General features: G+C 36.9%; 2 protein-coding genes across 2 annotated transcripts in view; both read right to left on the reverse strand.

Moving 5' to 3' along the window:
• LOC127638067 (mucin-2) overlaps nucleotides 1-7,796 on the reverse strand; it is a 42,892-nt gene extending 35,096 nt beyond the window's left edge. Inside the window, 14 exon segments of the mRNA XM_052119402.1 lie at nucleotides 832-996; nucleotides 1,267-1,401; nucleotides 2,170-2,236; nucleotides 2,508-2,615; nucleotides 2,716-2,854; nucleotides 2,946-3,063; nucleotides 3,200-3,325; nucleotides 3,588-3,798; nucleotides 4,084-4,160; nucleotides 6,025-6,106; nucleotides 6,370-6,484; nucleotides 6,887-7,148; nucleotides 7,258-7,293; nucleotides 7,772-7,796. Coding sequence (XP_051975362.1) covers nucleotides 832-996; nucleotides 1,267-1,401; nucleotides 2,170-2,236; nucleotides 2,508-2,615; nucleotides 2,716-2,854; nucleotides 2,946-3,063; nucleotides 3,200-3,325; nucleotides 3,588-3,798; nucleotides 4,084-4,160; nucleotides 6,025-6,106; nucleotides 6,370-6,484; nucleotides 6,887-7,148; nucleotides 7,258-7,293; nucleotides 7,772-7,796 — 1,666 coding nt within the window.
• Nucleotides 7,797-10,456: 2,660 nt separating this feature from the next.
• LOC127638068 (mucin-2-like) overlaps nucleotides 10,457-18,605 on the reverse strand; it is a 50,929-nt gene continuing 42,780 nt past the window's right edge. The window contains exons 36-44 of the mRNA XM_052119403.1: nucleotides 15,848-16,025; nucleotides 15,647-15,751; nucleotides 15,507-15,547; nucleotides 13,727-13,849; nucleotides 13,523-13,621; nucleotides 13,088-13,216; nucleotides 11,549-11,588; nucleotides 11,018-11,141; nucleotides 10,457-10,884 (exon numbers count right to left, since the gene is read on the reverse strand). Of these exons, the coding sequence (XP_051975363.1) occupies nucleotides 10,665-10,884; nucleotides 11,018-11,141; nucleotides 11,549-11,588; nucleotides 13,088-13,216; nucleotides 13,523-13,621; nucleotides 13,727-13,849; nucleotides 15,507-15,547; nucleotides 15,647-15,751; nucleotides 15,848-16,025 (1,059 nt within the window). The 3' untranslated portion in view covers nucleotides 10,457-10,664. The remainder of the gene's footprint in view (nucleotides 10,885-11,017; nucleotides 11,142-11,548; nucleotides 11,589-13,087; nucleotides 13,217-13,522; nucleotides 13,622-13,726; nucleotides 13,850-15,506; nucleotides 15,548-15,646; nucleotides 15,752-15,847; nucleotides 16,026-18,605) is intronic.

Here is an 18,605-nt window from a genome sequence, read left to right on the forward strand (position 1 = left end):
GCTTTAAACTAACAACTTCAGCATTAAGGCTCATCACAGCTGAGAGACACAACACACTGATTGATTACAGAACTCAAGGCGCTTACCAGAGTTTCCACATTGGATACACAGTGTTTAAAATGGCAGAGGACATTACGGTTTCTATAGCGAATGACTCTTGCGCACCGGCTACCGCGAAATATAGAGGAATACCCCCGCTTGGATGCCATTTTTCCACTGAGATAGCTGACCTTCAGAAAGCTGACAGCATCTCTGCTTGGGAGTGGCAACAGGTTATCGCACATGCTTCATCTCTCTCTTCTCACACACACACACACACACACACACACACACACACACACACACACACACACATCCATCAATCCTTGTTTATCCAATAACTTGTTCAAAACAGCATAAGCCATGATACTATTTCTGAAGTGACATTTATTAACTACTAACGAAGTCTTGGACGCATCATTTGTTTTGAACGGCAATGGCAGATTCTGATCCATCACGTAAGAATGTAGTTCCATTCTCAAATGCGTTTCTATGACCGTACTCGTCCTAATTTTTTTTTTATTTACTTGGTCATTGAACCATTGTATTGGTCATTGTATATAAAAGCAATATCACACTAGCAATTGAGCTATATGGCCCTACATCAGCACTGCTGTAAAATTTTAATTGTTACTCTTTTAATACTGTTTAAAAAGCAGGCCAGGTGGATAGCTTGTGAAGTTGGTTGAGTGACAGGCCAGAGTGTGCAGAGCTGTAATCTCAGCAAAGGGTGCATGGTCACTTTGAAATATAACAGTTTTTCCAGTGTAAAGTTTAGAAAGTTAAAAGTACCTTTTTGCAAATTCACGCTACATGGATTTTCTAAAATGAAGTCAAGATCTGGACAACTGTCCGTGTGCTTCCAAAAATTGATAAAGGTTGTTGGTGTCCCCTCTATAATATCTGATTCGGTTTTAAAGTCATCTTTTTGGACATCATTATAGTTTCCACAAAGACCTGAGAAAAACATGTATAAGGAAGTTAACTAGAGAGACACAATATTAACAATGCAACTTTAAATAAAATCCTGTACTCCACAGTACAGTAATCATGTAATCCTGTTACTACACAGACTGTCTACAGTTTGTGATTAATCTTTTAACCACTTTTTTCTGAAACATGGAATGATCGTGAGGCCAAAACAACTGTGATTGTGATGTATTGAAGCTGATTTTGATATACACATGCATAAAAATGACAAAATTATCACTTTATGCTTAAGCTCACCACTCAGTTTCCCTTTCCCTTCAGGGCTGGCTACAATATACAACTGCATGACTGGAGCCAACTGGATCTCTAGACGAAGACTCTTCAAATCAGCAATGATAAAGGAGGTTGAGGGCTGGAAGATGACCGCACCATCTGTGACTAAGAAATTAGTGGGTCGGTAATGAAGAAAAAGTCACTTAAGATTGACTCACAACTGTGCTTTTTATTATGCTAATAACAATGAAGTACACAATATATTGATATGTAATAGATTTGTGCTATTTTCAGAGAAGGGAATTTGGTCTTATAGTTTAAAGAAAAGTATCACAGGGGTATTTAATGCTATTATGCTCAGGCTGTGTACTCTCTTCTGATCTACTGTTATATACTGTAAGGGAGACTGGGGATTGTAACTGAGTGAGTTTTAACACCACACACCTACACTGTTAGCCTATGTTTGTATGCATTTCAATATTTGTTTCCAATTGTATTTGTCAATTTTCTGATATTGTGTTAATACATTTTAATTACATTGTTTCCTATATGTTTATAAAATGGTACAGGGGATGGCTAAACAATTAAAAAAAAGCATGCACAAAATTTTAAATGTCAATTTTTCTATTCCTATTACAACCCAACCCACAATTAAAAACCACCCGATGAGACAGAAAAATATGGGAACATTATATCAAAGTTTCAAACACAACCATATTTTCACACAATCAAATACAACCATAATGCCATATTTTGATTAATATCAATGTTCCCTAGTTAATATAAATCAGTGGTCTTCCAGACCCTTATAAGTCCCTTCACTGTCCTTTTGCCCTATGGGTAGGGCCCACCAGTAAAAAAAAAAAATTAAATATATATATATATATATCCTGGCCAATAAAAACCTATTCTGATTTGACAACATACCTTTGACATGAAGGCTTTTTGTTTCCGTTCCATTTAGTGTTATATCCCCATTGGAGGAAAAACTAATCTGTTTCATAAGGAAAACAACAACAAATTTATGTATTTGACAAAATTATGTATTTTAAAGACACATGTATTTTCAGAGCATGATGTCACATGTGTTTATTATTATTTATTTATTTTATCTCAGAAGGTAAGAAAAAGTAACTAATTTACATTCAGTTTATATCAGTTGTTAGTATAGTGTATTTTAGAATTTGAAGATATAATAAAGATTTTAATGAAGATATCAGGTATATTGTAAATTATTAAAGATAAAAAAATTACACAGTACTTACAATGGTCCCTGAGATGACAAGGCTTACAGATTTAAGGCATGTGTCTTTTAAGCTTGGATCACAATTTGCCAGATTGCCCAGAACTGCAATATCATTGCCAATAGAGTGCTGAAATAATAAAAATAATAATAAACAGATCATTTGTCATTTCAGTGACTATATATTAAGTATAAATTAAGGAGCAATTGCTGTATTGAGAATCACACACCTTAGTGAGGATGTATTCACAGTTGCCGCTGAAGGTGAAGCTTTTTCCATCATAAGTGGTGATGTGAGACCCTCCAACAATAGAGCAGATTCCGGGACATTCCAGACCTGTGCAATTCCAATATCCAGCAGCACACACACTGGTGCAATATGACAGCCATGTTATTGTGAATCAATTCTGTAAAATTGAAGTGGCTGGTGTGTGTGTGATTTATATCACAACTGACTCACCATGTTTTACACGCTTGTGTGTATGATTCTCCCGATTTATATATTGTGCTATCATGCTCACATGGGCAGTCATTCACAGATATACAACCGCTATTACCGATAACATCTTCCACAGTGCCTATAACAAAGAGAAGGCAAAACGTGATGAAAACCTATGAAGAACCCAATTTGTCTGATTCGCAAATGGTGAGGAAAATTCCTTTTTGTCAAGGTGCAAGAAACTGTCTCTACTGATATTGTAAATAAATTCTCACCTTCAAGGCAGAAACAGCCATCCACACAGTGATCTTTACACAACTTGCTTCCTTCTGGATCTTTGCAGGTTTTCTTGCATGGACTTCCACACTCCAAGTATGTCATGTTTAGTGGGCAATTCTTCTCTGTTTGACAGAACAATACATAGTATTACAAAAGATCGATCGATCTAACTATCTATCTATCTATCTCTGTCTTTTCTATCTATCTATCTATCTATCTATCTATCTATCTATCTATCTATCTATCTATCTATCTATCTATCTATCTCTCTCTCTCTCTTTCTGTCTTTTCAATCTATGGTAACTGATGTCACCCTCAGGTGAGACTGTCATACTATTCCAATGACTGGATTCTTCATAATCATCTTCCAGAAATCACACTCACGACAGAGCTGGTCTGTTCTCCATGTTCCCGGTCTGCCACCTGCATGCGTGCACTGTCGTGAAATCTCTGTGAGTGTGTTGCAGAGACAGTCGTGTTTCCCGTAACATTGACACAGGTCGTTTTCACAGGCCTTTTCAAATGAACTCATGTCCAGCACATGCCAGCAATCATCAAACCCCGAACTGCTGAGATACTGCTGACAAATGCTTGACTAGGAGATAGAAAGAAAAAACTCTACTGCATCCATTGGTGAGGTTAGGCCAGTGGCCACTCAATTAAGATAAATAAATAAAATAAAAAATCATTTTTATGGAATAATAGATAAACACATTTTAATCTAATTTTTTTCTACATCATATAAAATAAATACAAACAAAAGTAGGCTACTGATGTTTCGATCAGAAAATTAGATCCTCTTCATTTAAAAAAAATGTGAAGGCAATAATGAAAAACAAACATTCAAATAGTTACAACATTGACTTTTAACTCATTATACCTGGTTTCCGCATTGATCATTTGAATGAAGTTCAATTTCCCCACAGGATTCTGTAGACTCCTTCTCTGTCGCCACATCTGAGAATTATTCAGTATGTTAACACATGATAATATAGATTAAGTTGACATTGTATTTAGTAGGGCTGTCATGACAATTTTTCACTACCTAGTATCCTTATGTTTAGGGGTGGACTTTAGGATAAGGACCAAGTAATAATCTGGGAGTCAGATTTCAGCACAACAACGCAAAAGTTATTTTCACACAAGTATTTGCCTTATAGCATCCACAGACCACATATCTAATTTAAATTTGACTTTAAAAAAGACCTTAACATAAATTGCCAGGACTTTTTTTTCTTTTAATTCCGAATATGTTTTCAATGTTTACTGTGCACACCTTCCGTTTAAAATGGCCCCTACATGATGTTATCTGCAACGCTTCTCATCATGTGTAATTTAGAGCGGTGCTTGATGCTGGTGTGTCAATGCACTGCTCAACGCCAACGCAAGTAACACGCTACTCTCATCCTCTCAGACAGCACCACCACTCACCGCCCTCAGTCTGTTCTCTAATCAACTGATGCATATAGTTTCCCAGGTTAGTGACATCAAATCTTTATTTCGTTTATTCAGAGTTTAGTTTGAGGCATTGAGCAGAAAGTGAAGCGGCGTTCACACTGCCAGCTACTTTGCCGCTGCATGTCGCCAGTGGCTGGCGGTGAGGTCGTTAGTGGTGTGTATGGAGAGTCTAAACAGCACTGTTTCTTTACAATTAATATTATTATTAAAATATTAGGATCACGTGAGCTCTACTATCTTCTCTCATATTGGCTGTCGCTCCCGAAAGTCGCTCTTCATTTGCATAAATTTAAACGTTTCTCAACTTTGTCACGTCGCTGGACACGCATTTGTTTTATCAGTGTACTTTCTCTAAATCTTTTTGGACAGAAATAACCTTCTTATTATTTTTATGTTTAAACAAATTGGTGCAGATTACAGAGACTATGATTTTTCTTTCAGATATTCATTGTACTGAATGGTTCTTTATTGTTACTTTGTCTTGTAGGTAAATTTCATCTTCACAAAGCCAGAGTAATACAATCGAAACCTCATTTTAGAATTTTTTCTGCTGATGTAAAATCGCTTTTTGCCTCTTTTAATAATATGTCTAAACCTCTGAACGCCAAGGCTTTAAAAACAAATAACATCCTTAAGGATGTCACATTGAAAATGTAATCTTTATATGTGATATCTTATGTATTGTTTTTATTTGTCCCTTTGTTAGCAATATGTCCCCACTGTTGTTATTCAACGTATGTGTGTGTGTGTGTGTATATATATATATATATATATATATATATATATATATATATATATATATATATATATATATATATGTATATATAATGTATATATGTTTAATGCAATACAAAAAAAAAAAAAACATGACAGATTTTCCTGTCTAAACGGGCGGTTCTTGGCCAGGTGAAGCTGCTATAGAGCCCCTAAATTTGCTAAAATTTTAAAGTAATACTTTACATCTATTTTGAAGTGTATGAAGTTTGGTTTCTGCAATGACCATTTACATTTATGAATACAAAAAATCAATAAATCAAGAATAAATGTATAATATACCATGTTTTATGTTAAATTTTTCAACCATCCTCTTTGCTTAAATGCATATCAATACCAATTTCATCTTAATAAAATATTCTAAATCACACCAGAAATGTTTTTGTAGATACAGTAAAAAAAAAGGTATGCTTTCAATTTAATTTGTGCATAAGGTCTATTGTTAAGGCAGCCAGATAGGATATTGCAAACTGATTTGCTGAAAGATGTTTAAAAATCAGAACTTTAATGCATTGTCATCCTAGTTGAATCTAATCTAATCTATTAAGAAGGCGTTAACATGTGATTTAATCAAAAATGTGAGGTTTACCATGGTCATCATCAGTCTTGTTGCCGTTGAAGTTTCCACAGAGTCCACAGGTCTGGCCTTGGTACTTTGTGGGAAGTTCAATCTGGTGAACATCGTATAATAAAATATTGTCAGAGATAAAACACATTTTCTACATTTTAAGTCAAAATGCATATATAAATGTATATAAATTAATATCCTGTTATATTTAATGTTTCTTCTCTCTGTTGTGTGCAAAAGGCACATATTTGAATGAGGTCTTTGATTATAAGAGGACAGAAATCATGCCTTATTTGTTCAAATGTGCCTCCGGTTCATCACAAATATAAAAATAATCATACATATTTGAACAGAGAACTAGCATACCAATATCGAGTCGTGCTTCTCCCAAAAGACAGTCAATCCATGTTTGTTTGAGATCTTAACACTTGATGTGCCTAGCTCGATTGTAATTCCATTCTTATAGGTTGCCTCAGTCACCCTGTCAAAACAAGTTGCAGAAAATTCATCATCAGAAAAATGTTTGAAGGAGATTTTATCTGTGTTTGAACTGTTGTTTAAACTAATTACTTAAAATTAACCACTGTATATGGTTTTACCGTCTTCACTGTATAAAGTTAATACATTTATGAATTTATTAATAAAGCTAAAACAAACCACTCATGTGAACTGATGAGATAGTGTTTAATGCAATCATACTCTAAACTATATTAGTATATATTTTCAGTTATATCTATAACTTTAAGCTTTAAAATTGTAATGTATCCAAATGCATTACAACAACATTGATGAATAGGAAAAACAAAATACTATTAATTTTGATTGAAAAATGAAATGCAAACATTTTGGTTGCAGTCTTAAGCAATAGTAAAAAGGAACTCACTCTTGGTCATCCATAAAGATGTTGCCATTACTGAGATTGATGACTGTCCCCTCCAACACTATAAAGATTTTGCTGAAAATTATTGAATCATTTACAATCTTTCTTTTCATTTGGATGTTAAAATCAGAAACACTGCTGCACATCCTCGCCAGAACGTAGTTGCATGTGTCTGGCAGTTGAAAGAAATAACCATCAAAGGTGTTGAAGTGGAAATTTCCCCATGTGCTGCAGACCATGGACTGATGATCGGGATTTGGTTCAGCTAAAACAGAAAAAAAGAGGTTATAAATATGTCGTCTGTTGTGTACTAAACTGACACTGAACCAGCAGTTTCAACGATTTAAAAATCTATGAAGAACTTCATACTGTACCTCTAGTTACCATCACATTTCTCATGGTCGGGAACACTAAAAATAGAAGACCATAAGGAACATCATTGTAAAATGGTAGAACATTTGTCATCGGGCATTTTGAAATGTTTGAACACATTAATTACATTTTTAAGATTCATTTATTCGTGTTATCAGCATCATTATTTCATTGCTGAGGATATTTATTGCACAAGACAGTGTTTCAATTCATTCAGACATTGGTAAATGTGCTGGTGTTACAGTTCGAGGATGTAGTTTGTTAAGGAATGTATTATTTTATCACAATGCAATTAGTACATGTAATGTACATGTAGTACAATGGAAAACTTACCAGTTACTTTTGGCAACATAACATCTGTAGGATCTGTCACAACATATTAGTCATAATTGGTCATAAAATATTTCAACAGAGAAGGACAGAGATGCATATTTCAAATAATAATGCAAATTGTCAAAGTGGAGCTTTTCTTGAAATGAGAAGAAAACATTTAACATTTTCTTTTAATCTACTAACCTGCTTGTGCTGACAGCAACCCCATTAGTAATACGGCCAATCTCACCATCCACATTTGGGACATCTTCACGGTCCCCATGGAAACAACATCCATCTTCTGCTTGAGCTAATGTGTCCTATCTAACAGTGCTTGACTTTTTATAGTGAATATTTCTTTTTCTTTGGAAAAGTCAAATCTTTGTTTAGAAGGTGTAAACCAGGATTACCATGGAAAATTATATTTGAATACTAAAATAAACATTTAATGTCTCAGGATTTATGTAAACCTTGCTGGTAAGACACACCTTTCAATACTCACAACAGTAATTACCTCTGTTATCATTTCAAACTAAACAAGGATGTGAGTCCTGACACTGGGGTTCATCAATTTTGTAGAGAAATTGCAAAGTAATTTCTAAATCACTAAAATTCACAGGGCCAAAATTTGTATGTGTGGCTGACATTGACTTTGACCTGACTTGACTTGACTTGACTTCACCTGACTTCACCTGTACTTAAACATAATACCTGACCAAGGACCACAGCAAATATGAGGGAATAAATACATGGACAGCCAATGAACAGACATAACTATAAATAAGATAACAAGACAAATAAACTTAAACCAATGAACTAAATACTACAACTAGAATTGATAATGAGTTAACAGTAAACCAATGAAAACATGAACATGGAGGGAAAAAGGAAGTAACATGACAAGGAACAAATTTTCAAAATCAAAGACATAAACACAAAACATGAACAAAAACACTTCTGAGCGTGACAGATTTTCATTTGGTTTGATTATTTTAGCTGTACAATAACTGATTATTATAGACTTTTCGTTATAGCATTGCAAATTAAGTTTATAATCACAATTGGTTGCCATACATACAACTGAGTGTGGGCATTTTCAATATGTCATCATATGTCAACAGAGAAGGCAATCAAAGTTTGCATTTTATGCCTTTATACATCATGTGTTGTTCCCTTTTTTTCTTTTTCATTTTTACACAGGATCAAATCCATTGAATCTCTAATTAAAAGTGATCGTAATTATGTTTTGTAAATGACACCCTGGCCTTGTTTATCCCACTCTGCTACCTAATCACCCAATGTTTGTTAGAGAGATTAACGTTTGATAAGCTTCTACAAAAAGTCAATATTCAGCCGAAGACATACAATGTTTCTGACAGAATACATTGTAACATGATCAGTTGGTCCACTGTTGCTTATTGAGGCAATGTTTTTCTATTTAATTACCTAATGATCTGTATGTACATTTATATCCTGTTTGACACTTAATACTCCTGGTTTCTCTTGTTGTGTGCATAGAAACTGTATACACTTAAGGGTGCTTTCAGTTTGTTTGATGTTAGAGTTCCTTTTTAAAGCAATATAAATTATGCAGCTAGTAAAAAGTTATTTAAACAGCAGACTACATCGTTCGGACAGATACTTTTTTGTTTGCGGTGTTGGGTAAGTTACCACTACAGATATAACTACAACTATTAGATATAACAAATTAGTGTGGTGGTGGAGTAGTGGGCTAAAGCACATAACTGTTAATCAGAAGGTCACTGGTTCGATCCCCAAAGCCACCACCATTGTGTCCTTGAGCAAGGCACTTAACTACAGGTTGCTCCGGGGGGATTGTCCCTGTAATAAGTGCACTGTAAGTCGCTTTGGATAAAAGCATCTGCCAAATGCATAAATGTAAATGTAAATAAATACAACTGAAAACCAGCCAACAGACCAGACTGGTAGAGCAGCAAACCAGCTTAGCCTGGTTTAGCCTTTTTTTTTTTTCTTCCACAGATTGTAGATCCTTGTCACCTCCAAAGAAACCTCGCTACTTATGTTAACATTGAGGAAACTCTGAAGTGGTTGCTTATGTTTTCTAATTAAAATCCTTAAAAATAGGGCAGCAAACATCCGCTGACTTCTGGATCGTGCCCTGCAGAGTGAATAAAAAGCACAATGTCATCTCTGATTGAAACACCACGATGGGGCATTTTCACGTAACACTTTTGCTCGCAGCATTTCAGTTGAGAAATCTCATTCACAAACCACCCATAATCCAGTTTAACCAGGAGCTATGTGCACTGGTATAGCGCTGCACCATGCCATTCTTTTAAGCACAAATACGCCTCCTTGTATCTATTTTTCCCTACAATGAATGTGAATGCTGATGACTGAGGCTGTCCTTCTGCCTAACATCTCCTTTTATGTTGGAACAACATGACTGTGAATAACTAATTGGTTCTTTAAAACTGTGAATGTATAACTTTACTGATTACTCTATTGAAAAAGTAATCACTTTCTAAAACACTTCACAGAAATGTTTCTTTTCCCATAAAAACAATTAATTGTCATAGAATCACAAACAAATGTCCATATATGCATTACACATAAACAATATTATCTTAGTAATATGTGTAACCAAAGTAATGCACTTAAAAGAAGTTAACTAAATTGAAAGCCAGTAAATCATTTTAATGCATGAATCTAAAATATAATGTGTTACACAACTTTTTGGACTAAAAAGTAACTAGATTACAGTAACTAAGTACTTTGTAATCAGATTATACCCACCACTGGTAGTAAGGTATACGTTCTAGGGGCAATATATGAATATAGTGAACAAAATTCTCAGTGCATGAAGCTGAAGTCAACACACATACATTTAAGTTTGAATTTCAGGTTGCCTTTTTAATAGTTTTTTAATTTAAACAAGCAGAAGAGTACATATTGTATTTATCAAAGAACAAATTTAAGAAAAATTAAAAGCTCTTAGTTTAAAGTTTAGAAATGTAAAACATATGCTATTCAAATTCATTTCAAGTTTCACTGATACTGGAGTCATTTGATTTTTCAGAATGCTAGGGTTGTTGACCTCTGGAATTACTGGTGCTCACGGTAATATGAGGCTGCGTTTCCTTCTGGGATTTTCTACAAGTATGTGCCGACTCACCCCACTACCTTGACAGTTAGTTTCACTACATGCACACTGCTCAACATGGACGTATGTGTGGGATACAATATCTCCATTTATACAACCAAGAGATACTGTGCGATTACTTGTGCGAGTTGCACTGCAACAGCCACAAGTGGGTGCTCCAGGCACATGGTACCTACACATGTGAAAGAGGGAAAGACAGATATTAATATAATCAAAAACTTTTGTTGCATCATGATCAAAAGGAATAGTTCACCCAAACATAAAAACACAAAAGGTTTTGGAACAGGGCCTAATTGTGTACTCACCCACTATATGTGGAACAATCTCCCCTACAAAAAGTCAAGTCTATTTTCCTCTCTGACTCGCAGTTGTTGATATGTATGATTTTACGAACAGTGTTTACTTGACATCCTTTAATCTTGTCCACACCTACAAACACAGACAACAGAGCACAAACAAGCACGTTAATCAGATGTTCTAGCTTTGCATTAAAAGATTAAAGAACAGAACCAAGGGTGACATTTTTTGTCTTCTAAGTTGCTGCAATAAACATCTCTTTATTAGCAACAACACATTTCACATGGTTTCTTTTATTATTTAGAAATATCCCAGATGAAAAACGGCATAAATCAGCCTAAACTGGCTTTCTAGAGTTAGCAGGTTCAAGCTGGTCTACCAGTAAAGAAAACTGAAAACCAGCCAACAGACCAGGTTTAGGCTCTTTTTTCTTCCACAGATAGTACTTCCTTGTTATCTCCAAAGAAACCTTGATACTTATGTAAAACTTTGAGGAAACTCTGAAGTGGCTGCATAGTTTTTCTAATAAAAATACTCACAAACGGGGCAGCAACCATCAGGTGACTTCTGGATCGTGCCCTGCAGAGTGAATAAAAAAGCACAATGACATCTCTGATCGAAACACCACGATGGGGAATATTCACTAAATATATTTGCTCACAGCATTTCAGTTGAGTAATCTTATTCACAAACTACCCATAATCCAGTTTAACCAGGAGCTGTGTGCACTGGTATAGCACTGCACCATGCCATTGTAACCGGTCCTGATCGCCTCGCTCTGAACGGAACTCGAACCGCCGTCACCGGCGTGGGAGGCAGTTGTGCTAATAAGGAGGCTAAAGGCTACAGCCTCTAGTGTCAGTCGCTAGTGCACCTCTTAAGGTCAGGAGAGTGAGGTTTTACACACTGCACAGCTATCACACCGGTCCCGGGTGTGTAGGATCACGACCCGGCTCCGCCCTGCCACAGTCACCTTATGCGCCACACCTCCCGCAACAACCCCTGGAAAATCATCCACCTTTCTTTTCGTGGCTGCTAATGGTTCAAGGGCAAGACAGGACAAAGAAGGGGAAAGAGGACAACCCAGCTGGGTGCCCCTATCTAGGGTAAAATTATCTGAAATTAATCAATTTGTTTGAACCGCCGCTATCGGGTGTCTATAAAGTAACTTAATCCATTCCTGAACCCATACATTTCCAAAATCTTAAAAAGATAATCACAAAAGACATACCACATCAAACGCTTTTTTGGGGTCAATCGAGATGGCAGCGACCGCAGTCCATATAGACATTGCTTTTAGCCTTTAACATTTGTTGGAATTCAGGATTTTGAAAAAGGGATACATTAAAGCCACTCGTAAAGCCACACTTGGCGTAGTGCCTTAATCTGGGTGGCGGAGGACGAATCTCAGTTGCCTCCACGTCTGAGACGTCAATCCACACATCTTATCACGTGGCTTGTTGAGCACATTACCGTGGAGACGTAGCATGTGTGGAGGCTTCACGCTATTATCCGTATTATTCACAGAGCCCCACCGAGAGCGAGAACCACATTATAGCGACCAAGAGGAGGTTACCCCATGTGAATCCACCCTCACTAGCAACTGGGCCAATTTGGTTGCTTAGGAGACCTGGCTGGAGTCACTCAGCATGCCCTGGATTCGAACTTGCGACTCCAGGTGTGGTAGTCAGCGTCAATACTCGCTGAACTACCCAGGCCCCATGTAAGTGTCTTCTAATGTCTCCAGAGCCCTAGGATTTAGAATTCTTTGACATATGGTCCTCCTTGGACAGTTATGGAACAGAGTGTATCGCATCTCACTGGTTTATGCAATTAAAAGTATTAAAACTAGCAAAGTGCAAAGAGCTCGCCGTTCACATGTCCAATCCTCACTTGGTGTCACGCAACTCCCGATTTGAGTACTTTAAGCATTTTTAAGTGTGTTGTCACTGTTCCATGATTTGTATAATTCTTTCAGTAAATTAGGTGCTAAAACGACATTATCAGCAGGCACAATTTTCAGTGAATCCCCTCCACTGAAATGTGTACATGTGTGAGTTTGTGTTTGAAGTACTGACAGGCTGGCAGTTGGAACTGTTGAAAGGAGGGCACTGGATTCTGTAGTTATTGGTGATGAACTGTCCTTTACTTTTAGTGCAGGTGATTCTGTCACAGCCCTCATTTGTGATGGGCAAAACCGCTCCATCCTACAATCAAAAAGAAAACAAGGTCATATTAAAAATAGACTTAATTGCAGAACATTAGATTTGTTAAGAGGAATAGGTCAAGACCTATGAACTATATCTTGAGTGTTTCATCTCAAAAATCACACTCAAGATCAATTTAAAAACTTTTGATGATATCAAGAAGGTGCCGAAAGGGCTATGATTTTCTGTGAATTATGACTTAAAGCTATCATATGTCTTTTGGAGACTTGGGATATAGCACACAAGTCATATATTACTATTGTTACTATGTTTACTATGTTTATTGTGATTTTGTTTTGTTCTTACCTCCAGTATATAATGGCCGCCATTGGCATTGACAATACAATAAATTTGAACACACTTCCCACAGCAATCATCATTGTTTGACTTAATATATTCATAACCCTGAGAAAGTTAAACGAAGACAGACAATATAATTACAACTACAGGTCAAACAGAAACTGGGCTGAGACAAACCAAACATAAGCTCAGCTAAGAGATACAACTCACAGGATCACAAGCCTTGTTGCACTGCACACGTCGACAGCGGATCTTGAACAACTGTGTGTTAGGATCCACGTCCCTTGTACAGTTACACTCTTGACAGTCAGTGACAGGGATGATGGTATCAGGCTATGGGCGTGAGGGAAAAGAGATGCATAAATAACTGTAGGGTCTCTGAGAGTGTGCTATTTAAATTTAAAGTCTGTAGAACTTTGTAATAACTTCATTAATAAGTCATCCAAGATCCCAAGAAATCAAAATGGTAGTTTTGTGGCTTTTAGTCCCTGTCTGTTAGTTTTGAGGTCATCGACATTCTAGTGTACTCCTTAAAGTAAAATGTTTCGCATATAATATATTTCAAATTTACAGTCAGTTACCCTTTACAATAAAGTTTTGTCTGCCATTTATTATCTTTTGACATTACAAGCTGAAAACACTCAAGAAACTAAATAATGTAATTTATATATATCAAAATCAAATACTGTAATGGTAAAATTCACCCATTCACACACCAATGGCAGCAGAGCCATTGCAAGCAGAGCTGCCATGCAAGGTGCTAGCCTGCCATTGGGAGCAACTTGGGGTTCTGTGTCTTGCCCAAGGACACTTTGGCATGTGGATTCGTGTGGGCCGGGAATCAAACCACCAACCCTGCGATTGGCAGCCGACTCGCTCTACCACCTGAGCCACAGCCAGCTTTAATTTAAAAAAAAACAAAAAAAAAACACATTCAATTGAATAGAAATACAGAAATATAAATTAGTGAAAACAATATTTTTATTAAATCTTTCAGGTTTTGAAATCCTATTAAAATACAATAATTTTCCAAGATAAAGTAAAGGTAATTATACATGTGAAGAAAAAAAAAATGAATCAATCATAATATCATGTAAAATAGCATCAATTTGCATTGGAGCAGAATGTCACTGTGTTTTACCACTGTAAATACTAACAGCTATCTCAAATTAGATGCAGTTAGTTTATTAAGCAATCAAATTTAGCTAAATTAAGCTTATTTTTAGATTTTAAGGATGAAAAAATTTAAATGAAATTAGTTTTCCTCAGTCTGCTTGACTAAATTAATCCGGTATCGTAAATGAACAATGAATATATTTTACAGCATTTATAAATCTTGTATATATTTTTAGTTCATTTTACAGTAGTTCGTAATACATTATATTAACATAAACCATTTTTAATTTGCATTAGTAAACTCTTAAACTCCATTAGTATATTTTGAAATCAACATTAATCAAGATTAATAAGTGCTGTAAAAGTATTGTTCTTTGTTAGTTCATGTTAATTAATGTAGTTAACTAATGCTAATGAACACAACTTTATTTAAAAGTGTTCCCTCACAGTCTTTCTCTAACAGAAATATGGACCAGAAATATTGATGACTCATCTTGCACTCATGGGTTGCTCTGGTTTTTCGTCCAACGACATGCTTTTTAGAATGAGAACGTCCCCTACCCCTAAACAAGCTGTGTCTGACTAGCAATAGCAAATCATGGTTCATGGTTCATGGCTATGATGTAAACCATAGACTATTGGCTAATTTTTATGTCCCACCCCAACTTCAACTTCAACTTCCTATTTTATAAGGAAATACAACACAGGTAAGAAAACTGAGCTCGTTGAGTGATTTCATGGGGTGTTTAACAAACATTATTACATTTAAATTGATTTTAAATACTTAAAAATATATTTACATTTTGAATAGAGTAAGGGGTGAGAAAATTCTACATTTAGTGTAATATAGTACATTTAGAGCCATTTAAGTTACCTCATATTCATGTTTTTTGTGGACGCACACTCTCTTTGGCACTGCGGATGCAACACAGACATATGAAAAACAACAATATGAAATTATATTCTGGAGAATATGTAAGAATTATTCCAAGTGTGGAAGACAAACAGTGATACCGCATTTGATTTCTGGACAGCATTTTCCCTCCGACACCTTCATCTCTGGAGAATATCCAATGCTACACTTTTTATCCATTGGTGGGCACATAGAGATGTCACAATCTACAACATAAAAACACAGAGAGAGAGGACTTAAGAGAAGGAAGCTACAAACCTAATGCAAATCCCTTTAAAAGAAAGTAAACAAATGAATCTTACTGCAAACTTGTTTGTTGCAGCATGGGTCTGAGTGATTGGTGGTGTTGATTAGCATGAAGCCCGGTTCAGTACATCTCTGAGGGTTAGGATCAGGACACTGCTTGTGCTTACAGATCACAGATTTTCTGTCCCTTTCACAGACACACTTCTCACAGTTGTACTCGAAAACCTCATCAAACTGCCACAAAAAAGTCAAGAAGACTCAGTTGAAAGCCTTGTTTGGTCAATATTCACCTTAGTAAATCTTTAGGTGCAAATGTATTTATGATACATGGGGATACATTTATGAACCTAATGAGCTGCCTAACTGTGTACTGCCTAAATAGGCAGCTGCCTTCTAAGTGGCCATTCGCACCAAATGCGTTTTATGCTGTATGTCAATTGTTTTCTTATAAGGTGCACTAGATGGACCGTTGCGGCATGTCACGCTGTTTTTTCAGTGTCAGTAAGAGTGCCGTGTGCAGCAAAGGTTTGTATTTGATGGATTTCATGCGATGGACTTCTGGTAGTGAAGAATTTCCCCTTGCGGACATCGCATGGAGTTCAGGTTTGGTGAACTTTGACAGGCAAATTTCACAGCGTTGACCAATAGGAAGTTGGTTGGTTTGGGTTTGGCATTGACCTCTGAATGGGTGGTGCTTTGTACACAGCTACACTGAATATTACATACATACAAAGGATATCAATTTAGCGATGAGTATAAAGAGCAGCAATATATAGAGGCTGCTTGACAATTATATTTTTGCAGTTTCAGATGCTTAACGTCCGCCCACAGAATTTCGTCGGACGTGTGACAGCGCCTTAAAGGATTAGTTCACCCAAAAATGAACATTCAGCCCTTGTTTACTCACCCCTGTGTTGTTATAACCCATTATGACTTTCTTTATTTTCCTTAATACAAAGGGATTATTGTAAAAACAAATTGTGCTCAGTGATGTTATACACTGACAGTTGATGGTGACCACCTCTTCAAGCTTCAAAAGGACACAAAAGTATCATTCAGAAGTCTAATAAATTATTCCATGAGACTAATGATTGTTATGAATGCATATCATAAAGTTTGATGCAAAACAAACCGAAATCAAATTTATTATTGAGTTAAAATGTTCACTGACCGTTAGTCTCCATGAGTCTGCACGCAAGCTTTAGAGCTCTTTGAGAGCATCAGTAGATGCAACACGGGTGAGATGGGGAGCTCAAGCGAAAACTTGTTTTGTTTCGCTTCAACTGGATGACCACCAGCAATATTAACAACCGAAAACATAACATAGCTTCACCTCACACAAACCAGAGAACAGAACTGACAAACATGTCTTAAGAGTTTGTAGTGGAAGAGTAGATGCATTTCAATCTCCAGTCTGTTTGAAGCGGAGTCCTCCATCAAACAGAGAGATGGGGCTGAAAGTACAGTCACACCGTGTCTGGGAGCGGCTGTACTGGTAGCTACCTTTAGCCTCCTCCATCACACTTTTGGTTCTCTGGTTAAAACAAATAATGCTGGATATTAAAATGCATCTAATCTTTCACTACAAACTCTTCAGACGTGTTTGTAAGTTCTGTTCTCTGGTTTGTGTGCAGCTAAGCTCTCGTGCCCTATCAAGTACCTGTACAGGAAAATAACGGTCAGTGAAAATTTGTACTAAATAATGCATTCGATTTTGGTTTGTTTCACACCAATCCTTATTGTATGCCTTCATAACAATTATGAGTCTCATGAAATAATTTATTAGACTTCTGAATTATACGTTTGTGTTCTTTTGAAGCTTGAAGATGTGGTCACCATAAACTACCATTGTATGACATCACTGAGAACAAAAGGTTTTCACAATTTCTCCCTTTGTGTTAAGAAAAAGAAAGAAAGTTTTGGGGTTATAACAATACAGGAGTGTATTGTAAACAATGACGGAATAACATTTTTTGGGTGAACTATCCCTTTAAGGCAAAATTCTTACTGAAATGGAACCTCGTAAGTGACCAATTTGGAATGCTCTTCATAGGCAGCAACTGATGGGAGTCGTACAAATTGTAAAAGGTTTGGTGCTAGCATGTTGCTAAGCTAACACTGCGATACTCTAATAAGCATAAAAATATTTAGGACATGGATTCGGTCCGTGGCCTTCAGCTCTCACTGGATCGCTTGGCAGTCGAGTGTGAAGCAGCTGGGATGAGGATTAGCACCTCTAAATCTGAGGCCATGGTTCTCAGCAGGAAACCGATGGAGTGCGTACTCCAGGTAGGGGAGGAGGTATTGCCCCAAGTGAAGGAGTTCAAGTACCTCGGGGTCTTGTTCACGAGTGAGGGGACAATGGAGCGGGAGGTTGGCCGGAGAATCGGGGCAGCGGGGGCGGTATTGCACTCGCTCTATCGCACCGTTGTCACGAAAAGAGAGCTGAGCCGAAAGGCAAAGCTCTTGATCTACCGGTCAATTGTTGTTCCTACCCTCACCTATGTTCATGAAGGCTGGGTCTTGACTGAAAGAACTAGGTCACGAGTACAAGCGGCTGAAATGGGCTTTCTCAGAAGGGTGGCGGGCTTCTCCCTTAGAGATAGGGTGAGGAGCTCAGTCATCCGTGAGGAGCTCGGAGTAGAGCCGCTGCTCCTTTGCGTCGAAAGGAGTCAGTTGAGGTGGTTTGGGCATCTGGTAAGGATGCCCCCTGGCCACCTCCCTAGGGAGGTGTTTCAGGCACGTCCAGCTGGGAGGAGGCCTCGGGGAAGACCCAGGATTAGGTGGAGAGATTACATCTCAACACTGGCCTGG

Source organism: Xyrauchen texanus, chromosome 46, assembly GCF_025860055.1.
Source record: "Xyrauchen texanus isolate HMW12.3.18 chromosome 46, RBS_HiC_50CHRs, whole genome shotgun sequence".
Classification (NCBI taxonomy): domain Eukaryota; kingdom Metazoa; phylum Chordata; class Actinopteri; order Cypriniformes; family Catostomidae; genus Xyrauchen; species Xyrauchen texanus.